At 41.0% G+C, this 18,858-nt stretch overlaps 1 protein-coding gene and 1 long non-coding RNA gene across 2 annotated transcripts in view; both read left to right on the forward strand.

Moving 5' to 3' along the window:
• LOC136749939 (guanine nucleotide-binding protein subunit alpha-13) overlaps window positions 1-13,197 on the forward strand; it is a 31,669-nt gene extending 18,472 nt beyond the window's left edge. Inside the window, exons 3-4 of the mRNA XM_066704600.1 lie at window positions 4,989-5,039; window positions 12,487-13,197. Coding sequence (XP_066560697.1) covers window positions 4,989-5,039; window positions 12,487-13,059 — 624 coding nt within the window. The 3' untranslated portion in view covers window positions 13,060-13,197. The remainder of the gene's footprint in view (window positions 1-4,988; window positions 5,040-12,486) is intronic.
• Window positions 13,198-13,231: 34 nt separating this feature from the next.
• On the forward strand, window positions 13,232-17,464 carry LOC136749940 (uncharacterized). The gene is made up of 2 exons (XR_010816814.1): window positions 13,232-14,234; window positions 14,798-17,464. It is a non-coding gene; the product is annotated as an uncharacterized LOC136749940 (long non-coding RNA).
• The last annotated feature ends 1,394 nt before the right edge of the window (window positions 17,465-18,858 follow it).

An 18,858-nucleotide genomic window follows, 5' to 3' on the forward strand; every position in this document is an offset into this window, starting at 1 on the left:
CCAGGGCACATGTTGTAGGTCTGTGATGTAGGAGGAGAGCAGAAACTTCAGCATCTGTGAGGGGTGAGAATGAAGAAAAGGAAGCTTGATCGGTGGGAGGTTTGGGTGTGATGGGAGATGAGGGTGGAGTATTGAAGAGCCTGCGGATGTCTGCAATCTTGGAGGAGAAGAAGGAGGCGAAAAAATCGGCAGTGAGAGATGAGGGAGGAGGAGGGGGGGGCAATGAGGGAGGAGAAGGTGGAGAAGAGTTTGCGGGGGTTGTTGACAGTGGATTCGTAGAGTGATTGGAAGTAAGACTTCTTGGCTGAGGTGAGTGAGGAGGAGAATGTGGACAGTAGAGAGCAGTAGACTTCGAGGGCAGCTGGGAGTTGGGTCCTTTTACACTTCTGTTCGGCGGCGCGCACACTAGTTTGGGTTGAGCGGAGAACAGCAGAGAGCTAAGGCTGAGGAAGGGAGGGACGGGCAGGATGAGACGTGAGAGGACAGAGAGTCAAGGGAGGAGAACAAAGAGGAGGTAGCACAGTTGACCGATAGATGGGGAAAAAGTCAATGGAAGGTAAGAGGGTGAGGGCAGTAGAGGCAAGGGTGGAGGGGGACACAGCGGAGATTACGACAGAAGGTGACAGAGTGAGTGGGTGGAGTGGGGAGGGAGGGGAGAGAAAGGGAGAAGGAAATTAAGTGGTGTCACGGAGAGTGTTGAAGGGGAGCAGCCTCTCGAGAAGATGAGGTCAAGCTGGCAGCCTGCCTTGTGAGTGGGGGGAGATGGGGAGAGAGAGAAGTTAAAGGAGTGAAGGAGAGGAAGAAATCTGGCACAGTGGGAAGGGTTGGAGAGGTGGATGTTGAAGTCTCCCAGGAGGATGGTAGGTGAGGACAGCGAGGGGAGGGAGGAGAGAAGAAAGTTGAGTTCATCCAGGAAGGAGGTGAGAGGACCAGGTGGACGGTAGAGAACTAGAAGGAAGAGTTGAGAAGGAGAGGTGATTTCCACTGCATGGAATTCAAACCTGTGGGTTGAGATAGAGGAGAGAGGGGGGGGGACAGAGAAGAGGAGAAGGGGAGAGCAGGAGCCCTGTTCCTCCTTCCCGCCCAGTAAGACTAGGGGAGTGGGACAGGATGAACAGAGAGGATAGGGCAGCAGGGGTGGTTGAGGAAATCCAGATAGTGGTGGGAGGCGAAGGTGAAGATGAAGTCGGCCTTGTTGGAAGCTGAGTGGCAGTTCCACAGACCTCCAGAGAGGGGAATAGAGGGGAGGGAGGAGGAGGGGAGAGGCAGGGAGATTAGGTTGGAGGGATTAGGGAAACAATGGCGTGCAGGTGCATGCCGAAAAGACGGAGAGAGCAGGGCGGGAATCGGCGAGATTGTCATGGTTGATGTGATGTGCAGCGTCTCCTCGCAGTCTTCTCCTTGCTGGAGTCCCTGCAGCTAGAGTCCCTGGTCTTTGGAGATGGGGCCCTTCTGAAGGGGGGCACTGAGGGCTGCTGGTGCTGACTGCTGGCGCAGAGGGGTGGGGGGCGTTTAAATACGACACCTGTAACTAATTAGGACAGTGCACACCTGTGTTGCGTTGAATGACATAAGGCTGGTCAGGATGGCCCTCCCTCCCATGCAGGACTGCAAATAGCACAATTAATGGCCGCTTAATATCTGAATACAGACAAAGACAGTGCCAGACACACGCAGTTAAACTGAACAATAGCTCGTAGTAATGTTAAACATGCTAAATAATCACAGCCTACAGTGTAACGCTTCTGATTGCAGACAGGGCGTGTTGAGTGTTCTAAGTAACTTACTAAATTCACTAACAAACAGTCGCTGCTCTTACTACAAAACAGGTGCAAGATATACAATTCGTAGCTAAACAACAAACCACGTAAAACAATCAATGTAACTCTTAACTAAACTAGGAAACGCGAGAGAAAAAGCGATACTAAGCTGCGGCAACTTGAGCAACTTCTCAGCTGGCTTGCCCGAGTGTCCGAGTTTCTTGGTCCTGACAAAGTAACTTGTTTTTTCACTGAATTGCTCTAGTGGGGGTAGGTTGTATTGAAAAAATGCAAGGAGAAAAATAAAAGGAATTTCATCACCTGGTCCAGCCTGATCATGTTTAACCCCCACACCATCATATAAGTCTTGAGAAACTTTCAGGGTTTGTAATCTGTAATACTAACTAAGAATGAAAATCACCCTGGTCTTATAAAACGCCTTTACTAATAGAGGGCCTTTATGAAGGTATTTTTGTCTGCCAGGTCATTTGTGGTCTTGAGATCCCAGGAAGGTTACAGATGCACAAGAGCTAGGAAGTGCTGGAGGCCAAACCAGCATTCAAGCAGCAGTCTGTCAATTGCATTTAGTGATCTGTAGTTTACTCCTCAAACTTATTTGTTCCACATTTGTTCTGGTAATGTTGATCAGCCTAAGGGAGGTATTTTAAGGTTAGGATCTCATTGCTGTTGCTGCTACGTCCACTGCTGTGAAAAAATAAATAAATGTAATTGTACCTTACATATACTACTACTACTGCTATTACTCATAATAACAATAAAAAAGAAGCCCGCACAACATGATATAACTAACCAATAATTCACTCTGAGTGTCACAAGCATCACCAGATATCTATCAGTGACTTGTTTGTGGCCGCTGTTGCTGGCGTGAAGTGTCAAGTGTGACGTTTAGAGTTAAGCGATGTTGGGGCGACAGCTCGGCAGCAGGCTGGCTATAGCAGCCCTCGCCACACCGCTCTTCTGCTTCATGGCAGGTGACGAGCACAGGAAATGTTGAGGAGAGGAAATGCGCCGATATGCATCTCTATTTCATCAGTGGTGGGTGGGGGGGAAGGGGGGGCGGGGTGAGTTGTGTGTGCGCAATGTGGGAAATGGGGTGGGGGGGGGGATACTTCAGACATGGGTTAACCTGTGATTTTACAGTGATTAATTGCATAACTGTATTTTTTTTCTTCTGTGTGCAGCTTAAGTATAATTTCACCAACCCTCTATCATGCAAGCAGAATTAAACCAAGGCTAATACTGCAAAGTGGAGTCTTTTTAGATGGGAGTCCAATTATTTTGGCCTCTTTCTTAGCTCTAGTCAAACAGTGGGCCTTTCGGTCCAAATGGCTGCAACAGAGCCAGGACTGAGATGACCCTAATAGACTAGTGCACTTGAATTAAACCTGATATATTGCAGTTTGGTATGGTTCCGTTTCGACGTCTTTTCCTATGGCAGTTTAGCTGTGCACCACCACGTCCACCCCTTTGCACATCAAATTCAGTTTACCTATCTCCTCAGAAATATGTCCTTATTTGGCCATCAACAGCCAGAGGAACAGAAAGATGTTTATGTCCAATCGTCAGAAGTTTTCATACAGGTCCATTATAATTTCGCCGCCACATTAGTGTGTTCATGAGACATCCATTTCAGTCAAATGACAAATGCCAGCTCTTGGAGTATTTCAAAGGCTTTCATTGCAGTCTGTTAAAGCTTTAATGGATTTAATTTCTTTAAATTATAGAGGTGGAGAGGACTTCATCAGTAGTGCAGATGGTGTACAAGTACCTGGGAGATAGTGATGGTTTTCCTCACTGTGACCAAGGCATTGGTTGGATTACTATTCCCTCACTGAGTGAGGCCATCCAGGGTTATATTTTTCATCTTGCCCATCTATTTTCACAGCACCTTGCAGTCAGGTCCATCTTGCCACTGTGAGGGTACTGCCCCGTAATGTCCGTGGCTGTCCCCTGGTCCTCATTTGGGTTTGGATTTTTGTGATTTGGACCTGAGCTCACATTAGCCAGTGATCGTGCCTACTCTGATCTTCCAGTATCTTATCTGGCAATGACCTTGTTGTCTCTAACCCTCCCGATTGGAATGGCTCCAGCCTTCACTTCATCCTCTCCTTGCTGATGATCAATGGATTTAGGCTTAGAAGATGAGCAACAACGTAACCTTGAAGTCGGTCTTGGGTCACAGTGCCTTGAGTTTTGTGAGCCTTGATTTAAGCCATTCCATTGCCACCTTTTTAAACAGTCTTCCTCACACCCACTTCTCTGCAGCAGGTTCTTTACTGCATACTTTTTTTTTTTTTTGTTGATACAGATGGGAGACAACCACTTTGTTAAACCCCCCCTTTACATCAGAAAACTACATAAAACTGACATCTTGTCAGGCATCATGTGGGTAGCTAAAAACTTTGTAATGCTGCAGCTGAATGGGGTGGGATTTTACAGCAAGACTTTTTACAGAAGACCATATCAACTATTGAAATGCATTGAGACCGAGGTTTGCCATCGCTGTACTGTATGTTGAACATGCTGTAATTGTGTTTTTTTGTTTGTTCCCCCCCCCCCCCCCCCCCCCAATCATTCACCAAAACATTTAGTCACCTCCATTGTTGTAGTGGTAGAAAAAATTAGCCGGTGCTGCACACACTATTTGTATATGAATTGTTACATTAATAAGCGGTCTTTTATTACTTATTTTCATTACTGTGTCAGACAAATACATCGAGCACCGAAATGTCTTGAATACATTTATTAATAATCTTAAATATTTAGAATTGAGAAACGTGGGATTGAAAAAGTGGCACTGCTCTCCCTGACCCCTCTACACCTGTCACCTCAGCATTACACACCCCTGGTCACCTGTGTAACAATCACATCATACCTTGTCTCTAAAATAAGTTCTGTAAAGTACTAACTGAATGAGTGGACTAGCTTCATGCATGTGCTTGTGCATGTTGCAATGGTTAGACAAAAATATTTAGCTTCAAATTCGTTTGGTTTAGTATTTGACAGAAGTTCAGATTAGCTGTAAATGTGTGAAGTTCGACATCAACGAATGCAGATTCGAACTTAGTCACAACCCTAATTTCATATGCAGGCTGCATCTACTGAGACATTAATTACAAGCATAAGAAGAGTTTTCTTCCAAATGAAAGATGTAGTGACTATGTAACACCACACATGACTAATTTCCTCTCTCTCTCTCTTCCACAGGGTGAATCCGTAAAATATTTTTTGGACAATTTGGAAAAACTAGGGGAGCAGGTAAGTTATTTTTTGAAAGATTACACAGTTGCTTATTATACACTACCGGTCAAAAGATTTAGATTTTAGAACACCTCAATTTTTCCAATTATTGAAATTTACGCAGTTTAATGTCTCAACGTACTCTGAAATTAAAGCATAGAACAAATAAACAATTGGAGATGAAATATCATGGAATAGTTAATAAAATGTAACCCCTTAAGCTGACAAACCCCAATGGTACCTTTAAAAGAGCACCAAATCAGTGTGCATCTCTTTAATCCCATGTGTACTCTTCACTGTTGTTTGCTCAGTGTTTGGTATCCCATGGAAGCGGAGACTCTTGGCTTTCTAATGATGTCAAGCATTTGTTTTTTTTAATGCATTCTGAAATGGGATACTTGGTCTGAGTAGGAATACAAAATCTCAAAATATTGACAATTATGACATTCTGGAACCAGACAGTCTACTGATCAAAACCAGACCATGCACGTTGAGAACTGTATAGTGTACTAATACACAATGATTTTACGTAATTGGATCTGAACTTCTGTGTTTGATAGAACATCAAATATCAGTGGACGACAAACTGTAAATTTGGATGTGTTTGAGAATTAAACGTGCTGGTAGCCAAGAGAATAAGCTTTCAAACTGTGTTCATTGTAGGAATACAGTAACTTCTATGCACAGAAGCTATGTGTAACACTGCCAAATAATGCTTAAGAGGGTGTAGTAACACTATAATTCTGAAATGTACATTATTTTTCAGTTTTTGGTAACTTTTTTTTTTTTTTTTTTTTAACCTGTCAGTTTACAGTTTACCTTTGTACCATTTCAGTTTATTCGCTGGACTTGAACTGCTTAAATTTCAATAACAACTGAAAAAATGGGGGTGTTCTAAAACCATTTAATAGTTATTGAAGGAAGCTGCTATTTTACATGCAATAATGACTTGTCAAAAACATTTCCAGCATAGAATTTATCCCAGAAACAACCAAATAAGAATACCCATTGGGTACTTTACTTGATATGTAAAAATTGTCTGACTGTTGTAAGAGCTTGAAGTTTAGCTGATGTGGGAAATAAGGTCCTTTTCTGAATCAGGGAGTGTCTGTGACCTGTCTCTGTGGATGATGGGGAAGGGTGAGTATCAGATAACCCCCCCCATGCCTACTCTTGAAAGGGGAAGTGAAACCTATTTCTAAGTACTGTTGAACATATTGGCAAGCTGGAGTGGTCCTTCCCCTTTAGACTCTTATTGGCAGATGGTGTTCAGCAGCTCATGCGTTCAGAGTGGAGGGGGTAAAAGAAAAACAATTCCTGGGATCTACACAGTTGAACTTGACAGTTTGATTCCCACATGACCCATCAGAAGGGAACAAATTCCACTCAAGCCATAACTTTATTTTTATTATATACTTGCAGCAGCTAATAGTTATTTTTAGTTGCACCTGCTTTTAACACAGTTCATTTTGGATTTTTAAATTGAAATTTGGGAGGAGGACAACCCCAATCACATGCCTGACTTTTTCAAGCAGAAGTATCTGGCAACAAACCTGCGTTGGCTCCTTCAACCCCAAATGCTGCCTTTTGCAGCAGCTCCTTGGCTCAATGGCCTTAATGGCCAGTGGTTCCAATGATCTTGTCCTCATGGCCAGATTGTTCCCTTAGTAAAGCAAGTCTAATTTACCTTCTACCGCACGTGTCTGTTGGGGTTCTCCAAACTACAGAAATCCTTATGATTCAGATGAAAGCAATAATGTTGCTACAGAATTTATTCAGATAGTTTGGACTCCTTAGTTTTTTTTGTTGTTTAATCGAATAGAACAATCTTCTATGTCCTGTTTTACAAAGTGCTCTGTTCACTTTTGTCATTTTCTTTCTATTCCACATCCCTTCTTTAGTCCTCTAGGTAAATGTAAATCAGCCCCCATGTTTGTTTTTTAGGTTGAGGTGATATAGTTTGGTGCAGAGGCTAGTTTTGATGATAAAAAGAATCCTTTGTGTAAACTGTGGTTTTGGAGAAGTTACTTAAAATAGCACTGACTTATCGTGTGCTGAATTGTTCCAGGATATGACCGTCTCCAAGCGTGTGTGGTTTTAATGGAAAATGTATTCATTCAATGGGCAGGCTGGGGGGGGGGGGGGGGTTTATTGACCAGATAGTCAGACATTATTAATAATCTTTTGTTTCATGTGCTGATTCTTACTTCCTGATATTTATTATCAGGCATAATTTAGCAATATTGTTGAAGCATTGTAGCTAGTGACATTACTTAACATTTTCACCTGTCTTCACTGCTTGAAAACAATCACTTTTTGTTTCTGAAGCTTTATATCATGATAAAATATTGTCAGACTCTTAGAAATTATTCCTTTTAATAAAAATAAAAAAACTGCCCTGCGTTTTAACTAAAAGGCCCATTTTATGATGTTATAATGAGCTAACCCAGGGAGATCGCTTACTGAAATCCCTTCTACAGTGCAGCCAAATGTTTCAGGGAGAAATGCATTTGGTCTTTGTGTACCCACAGGGACCATTAACCTGCCATATTCTACTTTGTCACTGGGTCCTCTCTTTACGAGTCATGTACAATTTGCCATGGCGTTGAGATTTGGACATTCATATAACTTTAATGCACAATCGTGTTGGGAGAAATCCTTTGGAATCCTAGCATAAAGGGAATTGTAATGGGGAACAAACATAAGCATCACTGAGTGATTTACTGCTGTTCTAGTGTCTGAATTGGTGCCAGCCATTTACAGTAGGAATATATTCCCTTCAGTTTAATTTAAAAAAATTATAAACTCCCTAGATACAATTATTGCCATTAGGATGTGTAATGTATAATAAACGAATCTAAACTCAACTCATTAGCAACATTATTTAGCATTATTTGTCTTGGATCCTTTGTCTCTGACTTGGCAATTTGCAGTAATGGAACACATGATCGAGATCTCCTACCACAAGCCAGAGATTTGATTGACATTTGACAGGTTTGCGCTTTGATTTGTATTAATTTTAAGTTTTTAATGTGAACAAAGCTATAAAGTATATTGTTGATAGGATGTCAGCATTTTCCTATTTCATATCCTACTTAATTGTGAAATATCAGCATTTTTAATTTTAGCTTAACTACTACTTCTTGCGCAGTGCAGTTTTTTTGACGGCCCTGTTCGGGTCTTCTGAACGGAATTACAAACTACCCAGCTAGAACTTAAGTCGGAACACAGATTTTGAGCACTTAATGAGCATCAAGTCTGACCACATGGGAAAATTTGCCTGGTTATAATCATCCACACATCTCTCTGCAATGTGGCCATGTGGTTGGTAGGGGAAATGAAAGAATGTCACAATTCTGATATGGCCATTGTTGCCATTGTATGGTCGGAGCCACGATTTGTGTGGCAATTAATGCTGACACTTGAAGAATGTTCAAGTATTCCATGGAATCTTATTTCAGAGCTGAAAATACCTGGAGACAAGGTCCCTGGTTGTTTCTTGTCAGTTTACTTGTCAATTTTCAGTTGTTTTTTTAGCAACTTGGAAACTAGCTTTTGCTTTTTGTTGAAGTTTTTTTTGTCTTATCAACTGTGATTTGTGTTGAGAAAAAGGAAGCAGGCTGCAGCTGCTGGGAGACTCTCAGGGGAGACACCTAGAGGAGTCCAGGACTGTAAGCGGCTGATGGCCCAGAGTTGCACAGTCAGACACGTTTTCATAAAATACCAAGCAGCCTCAGTGCTTACGCAACCCTGCCACTGACAAACAGGAAGAGGAAATACTGTAAATCTGTGGGTGAGGGGAAATGGCAGATCTCTACAGCTGCAGGATTCTCAACTGATTCTTGAGACACACACAAAAATCTAAATAAATCATTGGTGCTGAAAGATTTAATGTCAGACTGTCTAGATGGTAGTTTGTTACTGCTGTTTGCTTTGTGACAAAGGAAAAAAGATTGTAAAATTCTGAACTGTGCTGAAAGAAATTGAAGGGTGTGTCTGAGCTCTTAATGTTCAGGGAGTCTGTAAGCAGACTGTTGAATTGAGGGGTCCTTTACAGATTGCTTTGAATGTAAGCAGAATCAGTTTTGCCAAAAAGGAAAGTGAGTTGGGCTTCTGCTTCTGACTAAAGCAAAGATGAGAGCAAATGAAAGGCTGAAGTAGGGGATCTACAGAGTTGTAACAAAATGGAAATAACTTCAAAGAGGAGTAACAGAGACTAGAGAGAGTTGAGATGGACTTGGAAAAGATGAAAAAAAAAAAAGTTTATAAACTTGGAAGTGACATAAAATTGTTTTCTGTCATAATTTGGCATGCCAGTTAATGTGCAGTTTAGCGTTTACACAAATAAGAGATGATTACGGTTTGGTAGTAGACTTCGTTAGATTATATTACAGCTTTATCTCCAGTGTGAAACCCTGGCTACTCCAGTAAGTAGACTGAGGACTTGAAGCCAGAGTGTTCCTGCTGTACAGGCCTGTGTTGCTGTAGTGTAGTGAAGAGAAGCAAGCATGACTTTTAACCCAGCCTGCATTGCAGCACTGTGACCTCTCGGTCTGGCCTGTGGGCATGGCACTGGCAGCAGCTGTCTGTCATTGAATTGAGTCAGTGGAGGTGTGGCCTGGCTACATGCATCAACTTCACGTTTTTTTTTTTTTAATATATAATATATATAATTGTTTGTTTATATTTTAACAAACTCCTTCCTTTCTTCAATCCTGTCAAGGCCACACTCTGTCCAACTTGGGGTTTGGAAGACTTGATTTGTAACCTGACAAGAGTATTGTTCTTTTTTCCAGGGGGGAAACGACCTTACTGATATTTATAAAGTAGATGCAGGGTTTTATTGCTTGTTTTTCCAGTGGTGCCCTTACTCTGTGTGATGTAGCTCATTCCTGCCATTTTGGGAAATTGGGAATGGCAAAATCTTTGGCTTTAATTTTCCAGTCTGGGAACCTGTTTTACTGGCAAAGGAGTTAGCATTATTCAACCTGCTAAGCTATTGCATATGTTTGTGCTATGGAATAAATATGATTAACTGAAGAAAAGAACAATTCATTGAAACATTTTGGTATTTGTTAAATAGAGCTTTAATGTATTACATAATCATTTGTGTTACTAAACCACCTCTTACTGCTTTGCATTTCACACTTTAGAAAGGGGGGTGGGGTGTACCTTTTGAATGAATGCAGGAGTTCTTAGATTTATGTACTTAATTAAATCCCTCAGTCTCTCAATGCAGGGTGTAGACAATATGACTGATGCAACAAGAATCTAGTGCATGTTGAAGAAAAGCACTCTTCCTGAGTCATCCATGGTATTCCGCTAATATTGAGAAAGCAGGCTGGTATTTTCATTAGCCCCCCTGTATTAATCCCCCTCTGCTGCCTCCTGTCTCCACTCAGCACACTCCACTAGGCTTGTTGAAACTAGCCCAGGGCTGCAAGTCATTCCACAGATAGTGTCAAACAAAGCTGTTCCCCCCCCCCCCCATCTTCTTCATAAGGGAATTGCTGGGTAGCAGGAGCAGCAGATCTAGACACGTTTTTTCCCCTTTTCCAAGGGGATTGGAAGGTGGAGGGGGGCAGCATGTGATAAACTCTTATCAAAGTCTACAGATATGGGCAGCTTCTTTGCCCTGCAAGATCTTTAACAAAAATCTAAATGTCTAGGACTCGTTCACACAATGCTCCCCACCTCCATCACAAACCTGTACCAAAATGAGTTGAAAGAAAAATGCATATCTAATTAAAATACCAGGTGCTCTACAGTCAAATACCTGTTCTAGTATTGTTGTATTGCCTTGGGGCGGGTGGATACAAAATGAACGGCAAAGAGGCTGACGATGTCGTTATTTTCACTGTGAACTTGAGTTGAATATATATGTATATAGTACACTAGTTGCACCTTCAGAAGGGCAGCAAGAGCCTAAAACAATATGCTCTGAGCAGGTGTCGGCTAAAAATTACTGGGAAATATTTTATTATTTGACTGTCTTATCACTATTGGCTGACAGATGTATTAATGTTAATTAAATCGCTTTTCAAAATTCACAATACTAATTAAAATAAAGAACAACAGTAATGTTCGCTGAAGATGTTGACTTCAGCTAACAAAACCTCTCCAAATGACAAGCAAGCTCAGATCACAGTAAAACATCTAAAGAAAATTAATGAAAAATGCATCTCTCAGACAATGTTGGATAAAAGTGAAACCATTGTATTTATAAAACTTTCAAATCCTACATTGTTTTGGCTATGATTTGTATTGCAATATGTCTAACGTGTATTAAATAACTTACACTTTCAAGGGCGATTTTAAGTATGTATTTTTAAAAACAAAATCAGCTGTGCTGTGTGCACTATAGCCTGCCCCTGTGTGATCGGCAGTATTGAGCACTGAGGAGGACTTGTGAACCTGAGAGAACCTGACCTGTAAAATGCAAAGATATGCCAGACCAGCACTTAACACTATCATATTTCCTCTAATGTATAGAACATTTTTCTATTTGTGTGTGGAATTGCTCATATAGCTTGGTCTTTGTTCTAATGTATAGAACATGCATATTTTTCCTTATCTCCCTTATTCGGACTTATTAAATTTTTAATATCATAACCACAAATCAAACATTGTACAAATAATGTTAAGTTTATTATGTAAAATGTATGTATTTGACAATTTCTCTCTGATAGGGAGAGATTTGAGGGATCAATGCTAGAATGTTTTGCATGCTAACCCCAGAAAAGTAAATATCAGCAGATATTTTAGTTTCCCAATTATCTGTATTGGTATCGGGCCCACAAAATCTGTATTGGTCGTGCGGTTAATTTGAAATGGGGAATGTTTCATTGTTTTGTTAATTGGTTTATTCAATGTAAGTACTCTGTCCGACGCATGTGTGAAATGTGTAATGTAATGGATATATCCAGGTCCTGAAAGCTCAGTGACGCACCAGACAGTAACCTCAGAATTTTACTAATTATGTTGTAGCCGACATCTCCGATAACTTTCCATAAGATGCATAGTACCGTGATGCACCTCACACAGTTTGCACGACTATCTCAGGGCCGTAGACCAAAATGCAGACCTAAGGTTAGTGGAATGTCTGCGCCCTAAAATAAATAAAGCACTCCCTGACACCTTCGCGCTCTCAGTTAACTGGTTGCCAAACACATCTATATTTGTACTTTATTTTCCTCCTACTGAAATCCCTGAAAATTATTCTACTCCCTCCAGAGTTCAAGTCCATATGAATGTGGTGAAATTGGTGTAGCAAAGTATAGTAGCACTCTGAAAGAGGGACCCATTTGGTGTGATGACAGAAGTGTATGAAAGAAAAGTGCTTTTGTATTTGGGGGTAGACTGGTAATGCTTTAACCTCTGCTGGTGTTGGCCCCGGTCTGTGAAGAATGCTCCTCTGCTGTCACTTGTCTTCTGATTGCCCATGTCCTCTCTGTGGTTTCTCTAGGATTACCTGCCGACGCAGCAGGACATCTTGCTGGCGCGGAAGCCCACCAAGGGGATCCACGAGTACGACTTTGAGATAAAGAACGTACCCTTCAAGATGGTGGACGTGGGGGGCCAGCGGTCGGAGCGCCGGCGATGGTTCGAGTGCTTTGACAGTGTCACCTCCATCCTCTTTCTCGTCTCGTCCAGCGAGTTCGACCAGGTGCTGATGGAGGACCGGCAGACCAATCGGCTCATGGAGTCCCTCAACATCTTCGAGACGATCGTCAACAACCGCGTCTTCAGCAACGTCTCAATCATTCTCTTCCTCAACAAGACAGACTTGCTGGAGGAGAAGGTGAAAACTGTGGCCATCAAGGACTATTTCCCCGATTACGAGGGGGAGCCGCACAACCTAAACGACGTGCAGAAGTTCCTGGTGGAATGTTTCCGCAACAAGCGCCGGGACCAGCAGCACAAGCCCCTGTACCATCACTTCACCACGGCCATTAACACAGAGAACATTCGACTGGTTTTCCGCGACGTCAAGGACACCATCCTTCACGACAACCTTAAACAGCTCATGTTACAGTGATGCTCTGTTCAGACTTTTCTCTTTTTTTTTTTTTTTTTTTAATTTTTACTCCAGTTTAATTAACCTTTTAAACAAATTTTACTGTTGATGATACTGCTGGACAAGGTAGATGGGGGTTTAGGAGGGGAAGGGAGGTTATGGGGGTGGGGGTTTATGGGGGGGGGGGGGGGGTGTCGCACGTGCCAACCTCAGAGAATGTTTGGCGGAAAAAGCAGCAGGGATACTAAACCTGTGAGGCAATGCTGTAACACCCTGTGTGTTTTTGTTTTAGAAACTGCTACGAAAATGTTTTTTCTCCCCTGTTTCTCTCCTATAGTGATGAAAGCAATGTTGGTGCCAATAACTTGGTAGTCACTCAATAGCCTACATTAATTGTTGAAGGATGTTTATTGGGATTTCCACGAAAACTGAAAGGTGCCCAGTAAAATCGGAGCAGTCTTAATGCCGGTCTTAGAGGCTTTACACCTGTCGCATATGCTGAAACTATGCAAGCAGGTAGGTTTTATTTTCTAATAAGAACAGTGTTCTGAGCCACTTGGTTTATCTAGTGCTATTTCCAGGCCTTTTTTTTTTAAATATAGACCTTAACCAGCTTTCTAATCAAGTAAGTGCATCATTATTTTTTCTTAAATTATAATGGAAAGGTTTACACTTCTTGCCTATGTGATTTACTACTACTGATGGAGATGAAAACAAAACATGAAAGGTGAACAGGAGAGTAGGGGGTGGCATCCACATGGACATCTTGATCATTTGTACCGATACGATGAGTTTGTTGTACCAGGGGGAATTGTTGAAGCTACAGTATATAGCTTAATCTCAGGGCTGAATGTAGACCACTTTGGTTTGTTTTTCTTGTTTTTTTTGTTTTGTTTTTTAAAGGGTGTGCCTAATATAATATCTCAATTCTCCAAAGTTCATTAACATCCAGTAGCGCTGTTTTTCCAGCAGTAGTATTAAATCTACATGGTTTATTGAGATTTACCTTTTGGTCTACACAATGCCTCCGGGCATGCTTTGCCTTCTAACACGTTTCCTTTCTCTGTAGGAATGGACAAAAGTCTGTCTGTATTTTCACTGAAAGGTTTTTTTCACTCTACAGCCAGACCAGGATTTTGAATTTCTGTGATTCAGTATTTTTCAAATCGTTCTTGTCCAAAGTGCCACATTTTAAGGTACCAGAGTTTTTTTTTTTTTTTTTTAAGCCTTCTTGCTCTCTCTCTGCATGTTAAGTCTTTTGCATACAAAAGGGATAGAAATCACTTTGTGTACCTTGTAAAGAGAATTTTTTTTTAATTGTTTATATAGATAAAGCTGTACAGAAATTATTTTTTGACTTTGTTTTTCCAATAGTAGGTTTGTTAGAGGCATTATATATAATTTTTTAACTGTCTGTTGTGATTTTTATTTTATCCCTCGCCCCTTCATGATACTTGCTAAAGTCACAGATCATATAAACATTTTTCAATAGTACAGTGAATGTCTGACTTACAAAGTGCAGCTGTGTTTTTTTTTTTTTTTTTTGACTGTCTGATCTGTGCCAAATTGAAAATGCTAAGTAATGGTTGATGCAGATATCACCCCTCATTAACGACTTAATCTGGCTCCTTGCTCCCAAACCAATCTCAGGCACCTGCTGCCAACCCATAACCCCCCTCTTCTTCCTGCCCTGTCATTCCAAAGTTTCCTAAATCATCTCACAATTGTTTTTTTGTTTTTTTTTCTCAACATCCTTCAGGGAATGCAGGTTGGACATGCAGGAGTTGCAGCTCCTTCTACTACCCCGTTCTTCCCTGTTAGCAAACTACTCCTTTCTGTTGGGTATAGAAATGCAAAAAGAAGCTGTTGGTGAAACGGACTCTGTCATGGCATTACGGTTAACGTTTCAGCGGTGGTCATAGCAGTCTTAATCTTTATGGTGTTGGCTGTAATTTTGTGATGTGTAACCACAGTAAAGTATGCAGTGCACTGGACGATTTTTTGCTCTTCAGTCTTCACCTGCCTGTCTTCACATTGTGGTTAAAGCCCCACATGGAAAAGACAGATGTAGCTGTTACAGTGCCGATTTAACATACTCCCATATTTCGGCCATAACCAAACCAAAAGTCAGGGTTTTGTTTTTTTTGTTTTTCTGTAAAGGTCTTCATACAGATCTAAACCTATTAATACTGTAATCCACCTTCATCAAGCACTTGGTGCCTCTTAAAACAGGAAAACTGTAAATGATGAACCTGTGTATAAAACTATAGTAATGTGTAGCCCCTGTATGTGGGAATGCTGAATTCTGATCATTCGTTTGCTGTAGTCATTTTTGTCCACATGAGTGAGTGGGGATGCACTGTTTGGTGGATGGTTTTGTTTTTGTTATTTTCTTTAAGGCAAATTGAATCAAACATTCTTGAGGCTATTTTTGTCTTAAGTCCACTATGGAGATCTTGTGCCATTCGAAACGGTCTAGATATAGAAATAATTGAACTGATACTTGCTGACTGAAGTGTTTGTAAAGGCAAGGTGTCTTGCCCCTGCGGATGTTGTATTCACTGTCCCAGGACTGTGCTGCAAGAATGGCTCCAGGCAGGACAAACTGCACAAAAGGGTCTCTGTCCTGCAAGAGTGGCCTTGTGATCATGAATCGGACGAGGCCCTGAATGTTTTGTTTTTCATGTTCAAGCAGCTGCATTGTGCAGTGCTAATTTTTATCCTATTGGAGTTTGCCACTTGAAAACTTTTTTGTTCATCATACGAAATCCACGACCTAATTGCTTACTCATCAGGTATAAAGCTAGGTATTACTGAAGAATCATGATCATTTTGTGTCCTCTGATGTCAGCTTTTTTATTTTATAATTCTAAAGTCACATTGTTTCAATATTAATTTTAAGTTGTATACAGGGAAGTCTTTTGTACAGGAGTCTGTGTATTAAGAGCCAGGTCCGATCCAGTTAGGTTTTCTGCAGTGACATTTTGATTTAAAAGTTCTGTTTGGACAGGTCTCTGCATTTTCTCTGTATGGTTATTATGGATGAATGACAACGTAAGGATTTTACCATATATCCTGCATCCCTTTTGTAATTCAATAACTTTTAAAAGCCAAACATGTGACTCTGCTGTCAACTGAGCAATAGCTTCCTGCCAATAAACGTTGTGCCTCCTCAGTGGTTATTGTACTTGTTTTTTGCTTTTATACCTAGGCTGCAGGCTGTTTGTCTAGTACTGCGCAACTGCAGCTTCTAACCTGCTGTCCTAATTACTCACTGTGGAGACCAGTAAGTATGCAATCCCTTGAGTGAATAATCCAATCATATGGTGTCTGCATCAGCAGAGTTAAGTGAGAAATTTCAAAACTTGCTTAGTGGTTTCGAAACGAGGTGAAGTCTCAGGTAACTCTTCAATAACTTCAGCCACGTAGTGTTGACGGGAATGGAACATCGCTTAATGTCCGGACTATAAAAGCAAATTCACTTTTTTTTTATCGCTAAGTGTAGCTAGTATATTTGGAGGGTCATATATGAGAGAAGAGGCTGGCCACTGTCTTTGTCTTGAAAGTCTGTCAGAGGGGTCACCTGTATGGTGCATGGTACCGAAAGGCAGAGTAGTTTCCCCACAGTGTAGACGGTGAAGCGAACCGATCAGGGCTAGCTTTGCGGTTTCATTCGAGTGCTCATTCCAGGCAACGTCCAGTCTTTCTCTGGCTCCTCCGCCAAGTCCTGTAATTGTGAAGGAACGATATTGTTGACGAGGAAAATATTAATCATGCCGTTGTGGTATAAAACAATACTGTAGCCCTTTTCTCTGTGATAACTATGCAACACAAGCAAATTGATTTTTATTTTTTATTTAAGGATAAGGATCTGAATGTCCTCCATTTGAAAGGAGTGATGGTAGTTTTGTTTTTGAGGCAATTGTTTTTTTAAATAAACTTTTTCAAGTGATTTGCCAGAAATGAAAAATGCAATTACAATACAGTGCCTAAATAGCCAGTTATACTTATTTTGTTTTGTGGGTTTTGCTGCTTGCCTTAAGTTTGTGCATGCCCATTGAATGAATATCGAGAAACTCTGGAAATGCTTTGTATGTTTTTTCTACACTCTAAAAACACCTGAGCTTGATTTAAAGATGAGTGTGGGCAACAAGCCAGATGCAATTTACCCATTTTTTGTTCTCTACTAAATACTTTCTTTTGAATAACTTGTCCGTTTAGACATGCTTGTCTTTTGTATATATATGCCTTAATGTTAGCCATGACCAGAAAAAAGTGACAACATTTTTACACAACCCTTCTGAACATTTGTTTGGGTAGGATGGGGGAGGGTTGAGTTGTTGTTCACTGTACATTCTCCAGACAAACTGCTCTGCTGTCCTACCCCCTTTTTCCATCTTTTCAATAAAAACCTTTTTGAAACCTGTTTTTGTTTTGCCTTTTATTTTGCTGTTGTGTCAGTCCTATACCCATCACCTGTGTGACAGTAACGTCAAATTTTTATTTTTATTTTTTGTAACGGAGAATAGTCAACAAACTTAAAACTACACGGATATCCCTACACTTGTAAGTAGTCCAGTATCACCTGACAGGATGGTAAGTAAGGTATTTGGATTAACGCTATGACACCAACCGTGACATGCAGGGGGTGGAAAGTGCTGGTTTAATTAAGCAGAATTTCTGTATTAGTGTAAGCCTGTAGATGTAAATTAAAAAGTAAATATTACCGGGCTGTCAGTCTGCTGCTGCTTCTTGCACTGGTACTGTATATGTAGTGCTCCATCAGCATTTCCTTTTTTCTGCATATCAACGAACTCCATGTGTTCTCTGCACTTCTCAGTGTTGATGATGAGGCTGTAGATGCTTATCAATGAAAGCTGCTGCAAAGCCAGCCTGCAGCATGAACCCAGACGAACGGTCGACACGAGACCATTTCAGCAAGGGCGTGCATGTGCTGTATGAGCGACACCTGAGCAGTGTGTGTGCGATCTGTGACAGGATGGAGCGGCGAGCTATGGAGCAGTGTGGAGGTGTCGGTTTTTTTTCTCTGCCTTTCACACAACCGATTTGCTTTGGAAGCTGTTGAGTAGAAGTTTGTTTTTTTGTGTTTTTTTTATTTTATTTCTCCTGCAGTTGATTTCCCGCCATGCTTTTGCAGGAGAACGTGGCTCAAGACTGGACTTGCTCTCTTCACTTCTCATGAACTATACCTTCCTCAGCTATCTGCCACCCACTGATCAAAGATTGGTACTTATGGAACTTAATTGGTCTTTTTAGCCAACAAAAATGTTTGAACCTATAAAGAGTTAAATTACACAGATTCATGAATTGACTGATCTGATCCAGTTATATGGCTTAGAGGGAAGACAACCGTACAGTATAAGCCTTAAGCCTTGGACCCCCAGGGATTTATGTTCTCCTTTCATCCTGTATAAGTTTAGGTTTTTCTCTCCTCTGTGCTTAGTTTACTTTTTACTTTTCTTTTCATCTATTACAAACTTTTGTTTTTGTTTCAATTTATAAAATGCTCTACTAAATAAAAAATGATTAGATACATAAAGTCAGATACAGTCCTTTGCTTGTGGTGACAGCAGTGCAAATCAGGTGTTCAGGTAAGTCTTGTCAGGGAAACTGGTCCATTTAATGTTTTATGTGCATTAAGACTGTCAGACTGCTCACATTGTTCCCCTGCCCCTGTTGAGAGAACAGCTGGCATGTGTCCATTTTATTTAATCTTGCCTTCCTTCCTCTTTCGCTTTGCTGCCGAGATTTAGTTGGTAACAGGAACACTCCCTATGTTTTCAAATTTCAAAGGCTTTT

Source organism: Amia ocellicauda, chromosome 5, assembly GCF_036373705.1.
Source record: "Amia ocellicauda isolate fAmiCal2 chromosome 5, fAmiCal2.hap1, whole genome shotgun sequence".
Classification (NCBI taxonomy): domain Eukaryota; kingdom Metazoa; phylum Chordata; class Actinopteri; order Amiiformes; family Amiidae; genus Amia; species Amia ocellicauda.